The 13,207-nt window shown below is 48.7% G+C and overlaps 1 protein-coding gene across 3 annotated transcripts in view; it reads right to left on the reverse strand.

The window, feature by feature from the left end:
* Nucleotides 1–11,070, reverse strand: part of Ggt7 (gamma-glutamyltransferase 7) — a 28,483-nt gene extending 17,413 nt beyond the window's left edge. For 2 of the 3 annotated variants that reach the window (XM_045156704.1, XM_004668109.3), the window contains exons 1-4: nt 10,892–11,070; nt 3,752–3,987; nt 3,268–3,419; nt 672–789 (exon numbers count right to left, since the gene is read on the reverse strand). In XM_045156704.1, the coding sequence (XP_045012639.1) occupies nt 672–789; nt 3,268–3,419; nt 3,752–3,987; nt 10,892–11,060 (675 nt within the window). In that variant the 5' untranslated portion in view covers nt 11,061–11,070. Of the gene's footprint in view, nt 1–659; nt 790–3,267; nt 3,420–3,751; nt 3,988–10,891 lie in introns of all 3 variants that reach the window. The other variant, XM_045156703.1, reaches the window with a different exon arrangement.
* Nucleotides 11,071–13,207: the final 2,137 nt, after the last annotated feature.

A 13,207-nucleotide genomic window follows, 5' to 3' on the forward strand; every position in this document is an offset into this window, starting at 1 on the left:
TGGCTGGAGGCCCTGGCGCGCCCATTCTCTCTCTCTCTCTCTGCCTCTTTCTCTCTCTGTCTGTCATTCTCAAATAAATAAATTAATTAATTAAAATGATGGACAAGGGGCCTTCGTTTAGCTAATTAATTGTCACCCCACCATTACTCTGAGCTGTGATAATTCAGAAGCGTGCCTGGGTTTCACCACTGCACTGAACACCTACGTTTTGTTCTTTGCTCTCAGTAGATAGTAAGTGGGTTTGCTTCTAGCAGTTGCTCTCTAACCTTCTAACACCACTGAGAGAAGTAGGCTGGGGAAGTTACAGTCATCAGGTTGAGAGTGAGTTTGAGCACAACAACAGCGTAACACTTCAGGTTACTCAAGGGTGGCCTTGTATTTTCTTCCTAAACTCAGGCACATAAGATTGCTTAGAGAAGTAGGACGTTGCGGCATTACCTGTTATCACGTATCCACATATTTTTTATTGTTCTTTTTTTTTGAGCCTTAACCACGAAGCCATCTCTCCAGTCCTGTTGTTCATTATTTTATCTGGGGGTGAGGGTATGCTGCCTATCTTTATATAGCCTAAGAGCATCCTGCTACACATTAATGCCTATGTTATCAGAAGGGCCATGAAGGGAGACCTCCCCCTATCCTTTGGACCCCTCTCTTCTCACCAGGGTCCCCACCTTGGTTTCCCAGGACCTCTGGAGGGCCTCTTCCCTGAGGGCTCCTGGCGCAGACTCTCGGAAATCAATTAGGCGGCTCTCATTTCGTCGGATATCGTGAACCAGCATCACGCCCCCACTGGGAAAGACACAGCATGGGGAAGGTGGAGATGACGTGTCAACCCTCTGAAACCGCTCCCTGCTAAGCCCCAGTGCTAAGGGCTGTGGTCTGGCTGTCACCCTCTGTCAGATATTGGAGCCCCCTTCCCAGAGTCGAGGCTCAGAGATTCAGCCATTTTGCAAAGGCTGAAACGAAGGGTGGAAGGTAAGGGGACCTAGGTTACTGGAGACTTTAATCCCTGATTAAGAAAAACCCAGAGACTGGGAGAACAGGATGTTCTGTACCCAGCCCCCACTTTATATTAGAGCTGGAAACTTGCCAGCTTCCTGCACCTGCCTACTTGGTATGCCCCTGCCACTCCCCCAGGACTGGATTATGTAAGGATAGAGCGCAAAGCCTAAAGGGGGTCTGGAGGGCTGGTCTCGTATAACCCAAGATACTGAGTTTATCGGCTAGTTCCTTTTCTGTGGCTTATTTACATCTGAGGTAGTGCTTGCAAACTTAAATGCCTGCATTCAGGTGACAAAGTAAGGAGGGCGGGACAGATAAACAAACAACAGAGAGCAGGAATTACACACGCGCGGCCGCAGCACCTGCGCCAGCATGGGATGACTGCGGCCGTGTGGGAATGTGGGCTCTGTTACCAGATCTAATTGCTCAAGATGCTGGAGATCTGGATTTTTATGAAAACTCTCGCCTTTTTAACAAATTTTTTAAAAAACACTTTTAGGGGCTGGAGAGAGAGAGCTTAGCGGTTAAGGCACATGCCTGCGAAGCCTAAGGATCCAGATTCGATTCTCCGAGTAAGCCAGATGCACATGGTGGCGTGTGCGTCTGGAGTTTGTTTGCAATAGCTAGAGGTCCTGGTGCGCCCATTCTTTCTCTCCCTCTCTCCCTAATAAACAAATAAATAAATAAATCTTTATAAAAAAAAAAGTCTTTGGATGTGCAGGGGCTGGGGAGATGGATCAATGGTTAAAGGCACTTAATTTTGAAACCTAACAACCTGGGTTCAGTTCTCCAGTCCTCATGTAAAAAACCAGATGCACAAAGTGGCACATGTGCCTGGAGTTCATTTACAGTGGCAGGAGGCCTTGGAGTACCCATTCTCTCTCTCAAATAAATGAAACTATTTTTTTAAGCAAATTAAGTATGCCAGCTGGGCATAGTGGCCAACACCTTTAATCTCAGCACTCGGGAGTCAGAGGTAGGAGGATCACGAGTTCTAGGCCACCTGAGACTATATAGTAAATTCAAAGTTAGCCTGGGCTAGAGTGAGACCCTACCTTGAAAAAAAAAAATAAGTGTGCAAAATCAGTCTATGTGCTGAGTTTGGTTTATGGGTGACTAGTTGGAAACCTCAGAGTTCTGACCCTGAGGTTGGAGGGATGGCCCAGTGGTTAAAGGCTCTTGCTTACAAAGCCTGACAGCCTGGATTCAAGTGCCCAGTGCCCAGGTGAAGCCAGATGCACAAAGTAGTGCATGTGTCTGGAGTTCATTTGCAGTGGCAGTAGGCCTTGGCGCACCCATTCTCTTTCTCTCTTTCTATATATATGTCCCTCTGTCTCTCAAATAAATACATAAGTACAATATGTTAAAAAAAAAAAAAAGAGTTCTGGAGCTTTTTTTGTTTTGTTTTCTGAGGTAGGGTCTCACTCTAGCCCAGGCTGACCTGGAATTCACTACGTAATCTCAGGGTGGCCTTGAACTCACTGTGATCCACCTACTTCTGCCTCCCAAGTGCTGGGATTAAAAGCATGCGCCATCACGCCAAGCTCGGAGCTTATTTTTGGTGGACAGAATTGCAGGGATTTGTGAGTGACCCTAAAAGTTTAAGTGCCACTGTCTTAACTGACAGTATTCCTTACTGTGCATCTCACTTTGTATGTCACAGACTTCCTCTCCTGGTGGAACTAAAGAAGCTACTAAAGGGCTGGGGAGATGGCTCAGCAGTTAAGGTGCTTGCCTGCAAAACCTAACTACCCAGGCTTGATACCCCAGTACCAGAATAAAATCAGATGTACAAAGTGGCGCATGCATCTGGAGTTCATTGGCAGCAGCTGGAAGCCCTGGTGCACCCATTCTTTCCAGCGACCCCCTGTCTCCTTGCAAATAAATAAATTAAATATTTCTTTAAAAAGCTACTGAGCTGGGTTTGGTGGCACACGCCTTTAATCCCAGCACTCGGAAGGCAGAGATAGGAGGATCGCAGTGAGTTTTAGGCTACCCTGAGACTATATAGTGAATTCCAGAGGGAGACCTTACTTCAAACAAACAAAAAGGAGCTACTGAAGGTACCGTCATGTCTTCCGTAGGGTAGTTCTGCTCTCCTGACTCCACCCAGGGAGGGTATTGACAAAAGAAAATGCAAGGAATTGGAGCCCAGCACCACCTCTGCTCAGAGAAACCTGGCCCCTCTGCCAGGCCTACAGGCCAGGAGACAGGAAGGAGGCTTCCGGGACCCAGAGCTGCACTGGGTCTCATCCAGTTCCTTACCCGCCCAGGCCAGAACTCTGTGGAGCCACAATCCCCAAACACAAAGCTGCTGCCACGGCTGCGTCCACGGAAGAGCCCTGTTTACTGAGCACCTCCATGCCCAGCGATGTGCAACGGGTAGCATCGGTCACCACAGCACCCTGCTGGAAGATCTGGGAGGCAGGAGGTGGTTAGTAGGGACCTACCCCCCCCCAACACCCAGAAGCTCTGCAGAGGAGGTACTTCGCACCCCTGATTCTCCCCCATCACCTTGCCTTATGACCCGATGGGATCCCTTCTTCACCGGGTGGCTCTCATGCCCCAGAACCCTGTCCTTTGGGACTTTTCTTTGTCTCTTCCAAGGCCCCACCCTCTCCCCTTCCCACTTCCTAGCCTTCTCCCACCACCCTAGTGCCCACAGCCCTCCCAAGATTTCCTTCTCTCCCTCTCCACCCCCAACCCCCTGCCCCAAGCTCCCTCCCTCTGCCCCACAGGCCTCTCGCACCTGGGGATCTCCGAAGTAGATCTGCATGACCAGCGCCACGGTGACGCCGGTGGCGAACGTGAGGCAGGCGGTGACGATGACCGTGAGCCCGTCCTGGCGGCAGGAGCACTCCGAGGCCGCGGCGGAGAACGGGTCCTTGCGCGTCTCCCGCAGGGGCGACCCGTCCTGGCTGCCCATCTCCGACGACGACGAGGGCAGCCGCTGCAGCCGCGCCGACTTCAGGAAGGAGTCGGGGTCTGCGGGGGTGGGGGGTGCGGCCCGAGGTCGGTCTGGCAGTCCCCTCCCTGGCCCTGTGGTCCTCGGGGGGGCCCCAGGTGTTCCACGCCGCCCTTCGCCCCGCCCCTGCCACACACACACCTCCCCCGCCAGCGTACCCCAGGCTGGCGGGGAGGCTGGTCCGCAGCTAGAAAACCAGGATTCCAGCTCCTGGCTAATACCCTAGGCCAAGTGCCCCCCGACATAGATAGGTACCAGGGCTAAGAAGAGCAGAGAAAGGGGGTTGTTCAGCCCTCCCTGGAAACCCTATCCTGTCCCCACTTGGGCCTCAGCCTTGCGCGCAAGGAGGCAGCTATCAGGCAGGACCCTGGTTTCCAGCCTTGCAGCACTCATCGGCTCATTCAACAACTATGAAGAGCCTACTGTGTGCTGCTCCATGCTAGATGCTGGCGGGAAAGGAAGAGAGAGGTTCACAGGTTAGTGGAGTGGAGGAAAACACGCAATAAACAAGCAGGCATGCAATTACAAGTTGTGCCGAGTGCTACAAAGGAACAGGAGGATGAGATGACAGAGAACATTGGTGAAGGGAGAAAGAGGGTGGCTTAGCAGGGACATCAGGTGAGGCCTCTCTGAGGAAGGTCACTTTAAAGCAGAGAACTGAGAAATGAGAAAGCCAACCACAGGTAGGCGAACAAGGAGTGCCCATACAGAGTACCAGGAAGTGGGAGCAACAGGTGCCAAGGCCTTACTGTGGGATGAGTTTGGAACGTTTCTTTTTATGAGAGGTGGGTGGTTTTTGAGGTAGAGTCTCGCTTTAGCCTAGGCTGAATCTGTAATTCACTATGTAGTCTAAGGCTGGCCTTGAACTAACAATGATACTGAGCCACTATGCCTGGTGGTTCCACACATTTGAAACACACACACACACACACAAAACCCAAGGCCTCAGGGTTCTGGTGTGTCAGGAAAAAGCAGTAAGGGTAGCGTCTAGGCCCCATGCAGAGCCTCACTATGTAGATCAGGCTGACCTCAAACTCCTCCTGTCTCACTGCTGTGATTGCAGGTGTGAGCCACCATGCCTGGTTTATCTTCCTTAAGAAATATCATGGGAGCCAGGCATGGTGGCGCACGCCTTTAATCCCAGCACTCGGGAGGCAGAGGTAGGAGGATGGCTGTGAGTTCGAGGCCACCCTGAGACTACATAGTGAAATCTAGGTCAGCCTGGGCTAGAGTGAGACCCTACCTCGAAAAACAAAACAAAACAAAAAATTACTGAGAAAAAATAAAAACAGACAACAAAAAAGACAAACTCAAAAAATTGCTGAGCCAGGCGTGGTAGTGCACAGCTTTATTCCCAGCACTCAGGAGGCAGAAGTAGGAGGATTGCCGTGAATTCGAGGCCACCCTGAGACTACATAGTGAATTCCAGGTCAGCCTGGACTAGAGTGAAACCCTACCTCAAAACCAAACCAAACAAAACAAAAAATGCTGAGAGGCTGGAGAGATGGCGCAGTGGCTGGAGGCCCTCTTGCCCATTCTCTCCCCCTCCCCCTGTCTGCCTCTTTCTCTCAAATAAATAAATAAAATATATTTTTAAAAATTGCTGAGGGGCTGGAGAGATGGCTCGGCAATTAAGACACGTGCCTGCAAAGCTTAACAACCCAGGTTCAATTTCCCAGTACCCATGTAAAGCCAGATACACAGTGGCACATGCATCTGGAGTTTGTTTGCAGTGACTGGAGGATCTGATGTGCCCATTCTCTCTCTTTCCCTCTCTCTCTCTCCCCACAAATAAATACATTTTTTAAAAAATTATTTAGTTATTGGATTTTTGAGGTAGGAGCTCTAGCCCAGGCTGATCTGGAATTCACTACGCAGTCTCAAGGTAGCCTAGAACTCACAGTGATCCTCCTACTTCTGCCCCCTGAGTGCTGCGATTAAAGGCATGTGCCACCATCCTGCCTTAAATTTTTTTTTCAAATTCATTTATTTGAGAGTGACAGAGAGAGAAAGAGGCAGATATAGAGAGAGAGGGAGAATGGGCACGCCAGGGCCTCCAGCCACTGCAAACGAACTCAGATGTGTGTGCCCCCTTGTGCATCTGGCTAATGTGGGTCCTGGGGAATTGAGACTTGAACCGGGGTCCTTAGGCTTCACAGGCAAGTGCTTAACCGCTAACCCATCTCCCCAGCCCCCACCTTAAATTTTTTTTATTTAAAAAATATTTTAAATTGCTGAGAGGCTGGAAAGATGGCTTAGCGGCTAAGGTGCTTGCCTGTGAAACCTAAGGATCTTGGTTTAATTCCCCAGTACCCATGTAAGCCAGATGCACAAGGTGGCACATGTGTCTGGAGTTTGTTTACAGTGGCTAGAGGCCCTGATGTACCCATATTCTCTCTCTCACACACTCAAGTAAATAATAAAAAAGAAAATAAATTGCTGAGTACATACCATGTATACTGTGTAGGTGCTAGGACAATAAATGTTATTGACACATAAAAGGACAAGACACTGGTAAAAGGTTGGTTTGGGACCAGAAAAGTCAGGAAACAGAGGCAGGAGGAGCACCATGAGTTTGAGACCATCCTGGACTGATGTGATGATCCAGGTCAGCCTAAGCCACAGAGTGAGACTTTGTCTAAAAACAAACAAATAGGGGCTTGAGAGATGGCTCAGCAGTTAAAGGCACTTGCTTGCAAAGCCTCATGGCCTGAGTTCAAATCCCCAGGACCCATGTAAAGCCAGATGCACAAAGTGGTGCACACAACTGGATTTCTTTGCAGTGACAGGAGGCTCTGGTGTACTCATTCCACTCCCTTTACATGAAAATCAATACATAAAATATGAAAACTGTCTGGTGCGCCCATTCTCTCTCTCTTCCTCTATCTGTCTTTCTCTCTGTGTCTGTCGCTCTCAAATAAATAAATAAATTAATTAAAAAATATATGAAAACTGAAAATAAAAAATAGAGCGGGTGTGGTTGCATGTGCCTCTAATTCCATCACTCAGGAGGCAGAGGTAGGAAGATTGCTGTGAGTTCGGGGCCAGCCTGTGACTACAAAGTAAGTTCCAGGTCAGTCTGGGCTAGAGTGAGATCCTACCTCAAAACAAACAAACAAATAAATAAATAAAAATCTCTAGTCTCTTAGGAGAAAGATGATGGGCTTAATTTTGATGATTCTAAATTTATGGAAACAAGGAGTTGCTGCCTGAATGTAGCTGGCATCAAAGATATCTAATTTTTATCTTTTTTGTTTTATTTATTTATTTTGGACAGTGTCTTATATACCCCAAGCTGGCTTTGAACTCCCTGTGGGGCTGGGACTAACTTCTAACTCCTGATCCTTTCTGTACCTTTCTCTGAAGTGCTGGGATTATAGGTGGTGTGAACTCACACACCCAGCTTTCCCCATTCTTTTCAGGGAATTTTCTTTTAGGAGCACCCTTGCCCCTTCCTCAGCCAATTCCTTCATCCTTGACCAGCATGATTATATGACACAGACCAGAACAGGCATTGTTTTTCTTTTCTCCTCCTCTTCTCTCTCTGTGTGTGTGTTGTGGTATATGTATGTGGTGTGTGTATGTGGTGGTATGTGTGTGTGTGCAGATGCACATGCCCTGGGCATGTGTGTGGGGAGGCCAGAGGAGAACGTCAGAGACACTCTTCTATTGCTCATCTGTTTTGTTTCCTCGAGGCAGTCTCTCACTGAACCCGTAGCTGCCATTTTCAATCAGACTGGCTCATCAGCAAGCCCCAGCAATTCTCCATTCTCTCTTCCCTGCAGGATTGGGGTTACAGGCATGTATGACCATGCTCAGCTGTTTATGTGGGTGCTGAGGAATCAAAATTAGGGCAAACTGGGTCCTCTAAGGCCCTCATGCTTGCAGGGCAAGTTACCCACTGAGCCATCTCCCCAGCCCAGAACAAACATTTCTCTACAGTGGCTGGTTCGTGGACATACATGTGACCCAAAACCACGACATCAGTGCTCAAAATTTGTTCTTTTGCTTGAACTACTGGGAAAAGGAAAAGCTTGCTTTTGGTCTGGGTTGCTAAGCTAATAGAACATTAAGTCTATAGCTGCTGGAACATCTCACCCCTAATATGATGAGAGGCTTTCTGATGATAATGGCCACAAAAAGGAAGGCAGAACAGAAGATGGAGAAAATTTCATTGCTTTTTAGGACCTTGATCCATCTATGCCTGAAGCTCTATTTTCTTGGACTTTTCAGGTACACAATCCAATTTTTTTTTCTTTTTAGATGATACTGTTTTAGCTGGTTTTATAATAAAGGAACCCTGAGTAGAGTTGATAATGTGAGTCCAGTGTTCACAACAGAGATTTTTGGCTAGAGACTGAAGTCACCCAATCATTGGCTTGCTTACTTACTTAAAGAGGAGAGTCACTAAAGTTTTTTGAACTAAAGAGTGGCATGACCAGAAGTTCAGAGCAGTGGATGTTCTGTGGCGGGGGCAGAGGCAGGAAGGATGGCGAAGGACTTATGAGTAAAACTGTTACGACAGATAGTGGCTTAGTCTACAGTGGTGATGACAGGATAGAAAATAGAATTTAGGAGGACAGAGAATACCAGATCACATTTTGGTAATGAAAGGAAAACAGGGACTAGACTTCTGCATTAGGAACTGGATAAATGGCAGTGTCATGAATTGAGAATAGCGTGGAGGAAGAGGGGGTGTATGGGGAAGAAATGAAGATTTCAGCATAGAACATGTTGAAAGAGGCACTTGCAAGATACTAATGTCTAGGAGAGGGAGATACATGTGGGTCCCATGTGGAAGAAAATATTTCCTAACCTTGGAGTGGCCACTATCCAGCTCCATTTTGCATAGGGCCTGCTGTGGGATGCCTGACAATTGATTTTGGAAAATGTCAGACTAGAGGCACAACCAAGGTCCAGGCTCAGAAGAAGGGGTAGTGCCACTAGGTGGCACTACTAGGTCGAGAATATAGAAGGTCATGTTAGCCAAAAGACTGATCTACCAGGACCAAAGGACCTTAGAACTTGGAAGCGGAGCTAAGTGCCTTTGACATGCTTGTGCCAATATGATGCCAAGGTCCTGGGTACCCATGAGGCATGTCCCTTGGAATCTTGGCGCACAACCCTGCAATAAGGTTTAAGTTCCCAAAAGCTCAGGTAAACCAAGGTCTCTGCTGTATGTCTAGGATTACGTGTTCTGCCACTGAACTACATTTCCAGTCCCCTCACTGCTGAATTTCTGTACACACGAGGACAGTGCCTGTACTGAATTTCCTCAAAATATTCCTGAGATCTTGGAACCTCCCTTCCCTACCATTATTTCATCCTGAAATATCCTCTAACTCATTTACTCATTCATTTATTCCTTCAACAATTATTCTTTGAGTGTCCCTGCCCTCAGGGGGGCTTACAGTAATGGAGCCCAAATAAATAATCACAGGCTTTTATAAATGCTATGATATTAACAGGGGGTCAGGAGAGGATAGATCAAGTGTTCCAAGCTGTAAATGAAGACAGACAAGCATTCTTTATTGAGTTGGAAGAGAAAAACTAAGGCACAGTATGAGGTAGGTACACCTACTGTAATATTGCCAGGGCAATGCTAAGAGAACAAAACCATCACTCCTGATCTCTGAATAAAAGACCTGACTCAGGCTGGTATCCACCAGGACACACCTTTCCCACACCTCTCCCCGCTACCTCCTGATTCCAAGACTATTCCGCCTAGAAGCTTTGATCCACAGCCCTGACATTTGATGGCCCAAAGCCTCCACGCTCCACCCTTACCGTCCCATCGTACGTAAAGTGCAATCCAGTCGGGGTTGGAAAGGGTTGTTGGTCAGGGCCAACTGACCAGACAGTTGTGAAGGGGGTGAGAATTAGGGGTTGTCAGGCCAAGAACAGCTGTGGAAGAGCCAGGCTAGAGAGAGCTGGTCCAGAGAAGTGGCATTGGCTAGGCCAGTAAGGGATGAGAACCAAGTGCAGGGCCAGGGAGGAAAAAAGAGGGAGGCAGAGGATGCTCTAATGCCAGGAAGTGACGTTGAGGGAAAGAAGGCTGGGGGATGGAGGATGAGGAATGGAAGACAAGACAGCGATGGGCCACATGGATGGGAGAGAGAGCACTGGGAAGGAATACTGAGAGAGCTCTTGGCCCCCAGGTCTCTCCTAAGCCCTGTTTCTTCTCTCCCCTCCCCCACCCATCCTCCCTCCACTTAATTTTCTTAGCATATGGTTAAGAACACAGTGCAGTTTGGAGATTGCTTCTCACCTAGGGATCAGGTTATCTCACCAGTATCCAAGCCATGGTTCTGGAAAGGGTAGGGTAATGCACAGGACAGCAAGTGCCTTCTAGTCCCCAAGGACTTTGAGAGGTCATGCAGTCTATCCCCTTGTCTCCCAAAAGCCCAGGGCTCCCAGCCATAGGGGAATCTTATTTGCCTTACCCATCCCTGGACATGAGGGGAATCTCAGCATCTCTCCAGACTCTTTGCTTCCCATAAGTCCTTGGCTGTGGGAAGTTCTTAAGACCTAAGATTCTATTCCTCCTACCGCAGTCTCTGACTTGGTTTCTCCTACCCTGTCCTCTGTGGCTACAGAGAAGCTTCTACTGGGTGATCGCAGCTGTTCCTGAGGGATCTCCCCTCCAGCATTTCCTTGCTTCTCGGTAGGCTCTTCCTAAAAGGTAATGCTAAGCCCTCCTACTGCAGTCCCTGGCAACCTCTTCTTGTCGCATCCTACGCCTCCAAAGCAGAAATGCACCCCCTTCCCCACGAGACAGTTAACAGAGACAAGAGAAGAGAGGGTGCAGGAGGAAGGAGATGAATTAAGGAGATGGAGACTGACAGTGGATGCTCGAGACAGGTTGAAGGGAGCACTTTGCACTTCCCAGAGCTTGGGGCAGGGACAGGGGCCAGTGGGCCTCACCGGTATCGGGGTCTCCCAGGAAGGCATCTTCGTCTTTGCGGCCTCTGAGCGGGGCTGCAGGCGCCGGCTCATCCTCGGGCAGCCGCGGGAAGCTGGTGATGCTCATGTAGTCCACGGGCGAGTAGGCGCCCAGGGCGCTCTCCTGGCTGGCCTCGTTCTCCGCCGCCATCCTCGCCCGCACCCCCCAGCAGCGCAGCGCCTGCCGGAAGTGGCAGCGGCGGGGGTGGGGGTGCGAGGGCGGAGGGCGGGGTCTGAGCGCCTGGACAGCCGGGAGGGGGCGCCCCCACCCTGGCCGTGTCCGCGTCGCTCTCGCCCCCAGCCGGCCTTCGGTCCACAGCCTGCAGCCTTGCAGCCGTGCGCGCAGGTGCGTGCAGGAGGACCGGGGAGTCAGCGCAGAGGACGAGCATGCTGCCCCTGGCCCCGCGTGCGATCCTGGGCCGAACCCAGGGGGCTGACCACTGACCCGCAAAGCCTCCGGCTGCGGCTTCTTCCTCTGACCCAAACTGCTAGGACCCCTCAGACTCCACGAGTTCCCTCCTCCGATCTCAGACGACTCCTTCATCTCCCAGACCTGTCTTCGACTGGGGCTCCGCCTTCACCACACTCCCAATCCCCTAAGCCTTCATTCTCAGACGGCTGCTTTCACCGGCATCCCTCCCGGACCTCTCTTTTGACCTCAGATGCCTTTCTGCGCTCCAACACTTCTCAGGCTTCTCTTTTAACCCCAACTTCTTTTGGAAACCCCCGATCCATCAGCATGGGAAAGTGACCTCCAAACCTTACTGTGTTTTAAGATGTTTGAAAGCAAGCCCTCTGATTCCACCCCAAAGAACACGTTTCAGTATGCTAAAAGAAGTATTTTGGAATATTTTATTTAAAAAAATATTTTACTTATTTGCAAGCAAGCAGAGAAACACAGAGAGAGACTGAGAGAGAGAGAGAGAGAGACAGACAGACAGACAGACAGGGAGAATATGGGCGCGCCATGGCCTCCAGCCGATACAAAAATGAACTTTGTGCATTTGGCTCAATGTGGGTATTGGGGAATCAGTCCTCAGGCCATTAAGCACCACAGGAAAGCACCTTAACCGATGGGCCATCTCTTCAGCCCTAGAATTTTTTTTTTTTTTGGTGGCTAATATTTTTATTTATTTATTTGCAAACAAAGAGATAGAAGAGAGTCATACAGAGAATGGGCACACCAGGGGCTTCAGCTGCTGTAGACAAATTCCAGATGCATGCACCACTTTGTGCATCTGGATACTGGGAAATCAAACTGTGGTAATTAAGGCTTTGCAGGCAAGCCTCTTAACTACTGAGCTATCTCTCCAGCCCCTGGAATCTTTAAAAAAAAATATATATATATATGTATGTATACATGTATATATATATGCATATATATTTTTTTGAGAGAGAGAGAGAGGGGGAGGGAGAGAGAGAAAGAGAGGAAGAGGCAGATACAGAGAGAAAATGGGCACACCAGGGCCTTCAACAACTGCAAATGAACTCCAGATGCATGTGCCACTTGTGTATCTGGCTTAAGTGGGTACTGGGGAATTGAACCTGGGTCCTTAGGCTTCACAGATAAGTGCCTTAAACCACTAATCTATCTCTCCAGCCCTAGTCCCTGGAATCATAATGTATATTGTCAGGCTAAGAGTTCTTTAAATCCCAGCACTTGGGAGGGAGTGGTAATAGGATCGCCATGAGTTTGAGGCCCATTCTGAGACTATGTAGTGAATCACTGTTGCCCAGGTCAGCCTGGGCTACAGTGAAACCCTACCTCAAGAAACCTATATATACATATATATGTATGTATGTATGTATGTATATATATACACACATTTATTTATTTATATTTATATGGTTCTGGAAAAAGGTAAAAGGAGTAATATCAACCCCTTTCCAAGGCTTAGGGAATATTGGGGAAGAGGAGGCAGAAAGAATGTAAGAGCCAGAGGATGAATAGGAGTGTGTGGAACGCTGTCTTCCAGATATGGCATAGCCATTGTGCTCATGACCTCACAGTGACTGTTACTAACTGCACAAGACCTGGACAACACTGGGCCCTTCAACATTTCATCGTGGATGGTGGAGGAGGGCAAAGAAAAGATTCACATCAAAGTAGAAGTGGGACTGATTGGAAAGAACAGGTTCAGTGGGAGGGGATAGGTGAGGGGGCAAGAGATAGTAACAGGAGATGATTATAATTGTACATGTATGATACATGTATGTAAATTATCAATTAAAAATTAGGAAAAGGGGGCTGGAGAGATGACTCAGTGGTTAAGACGCTAGCCTGCAAAGCCTAAGGAT

This window comes from Jaculus jaculus, chromosome 8, assembly GCF_020740685.1.
Source record: "Jaculus jaculus isolate mJacJac1 chromosome 8, mJacJac1.mat.Y.cur, whole genome shotgun sequence".
Taxonomy (NCBI): domain Eukaryota; kingdom Metazoa; phylum Chordata; class Mammalia; order Rodentia; family Dipodidae; genus Jaculus; species Jaculus jaculus.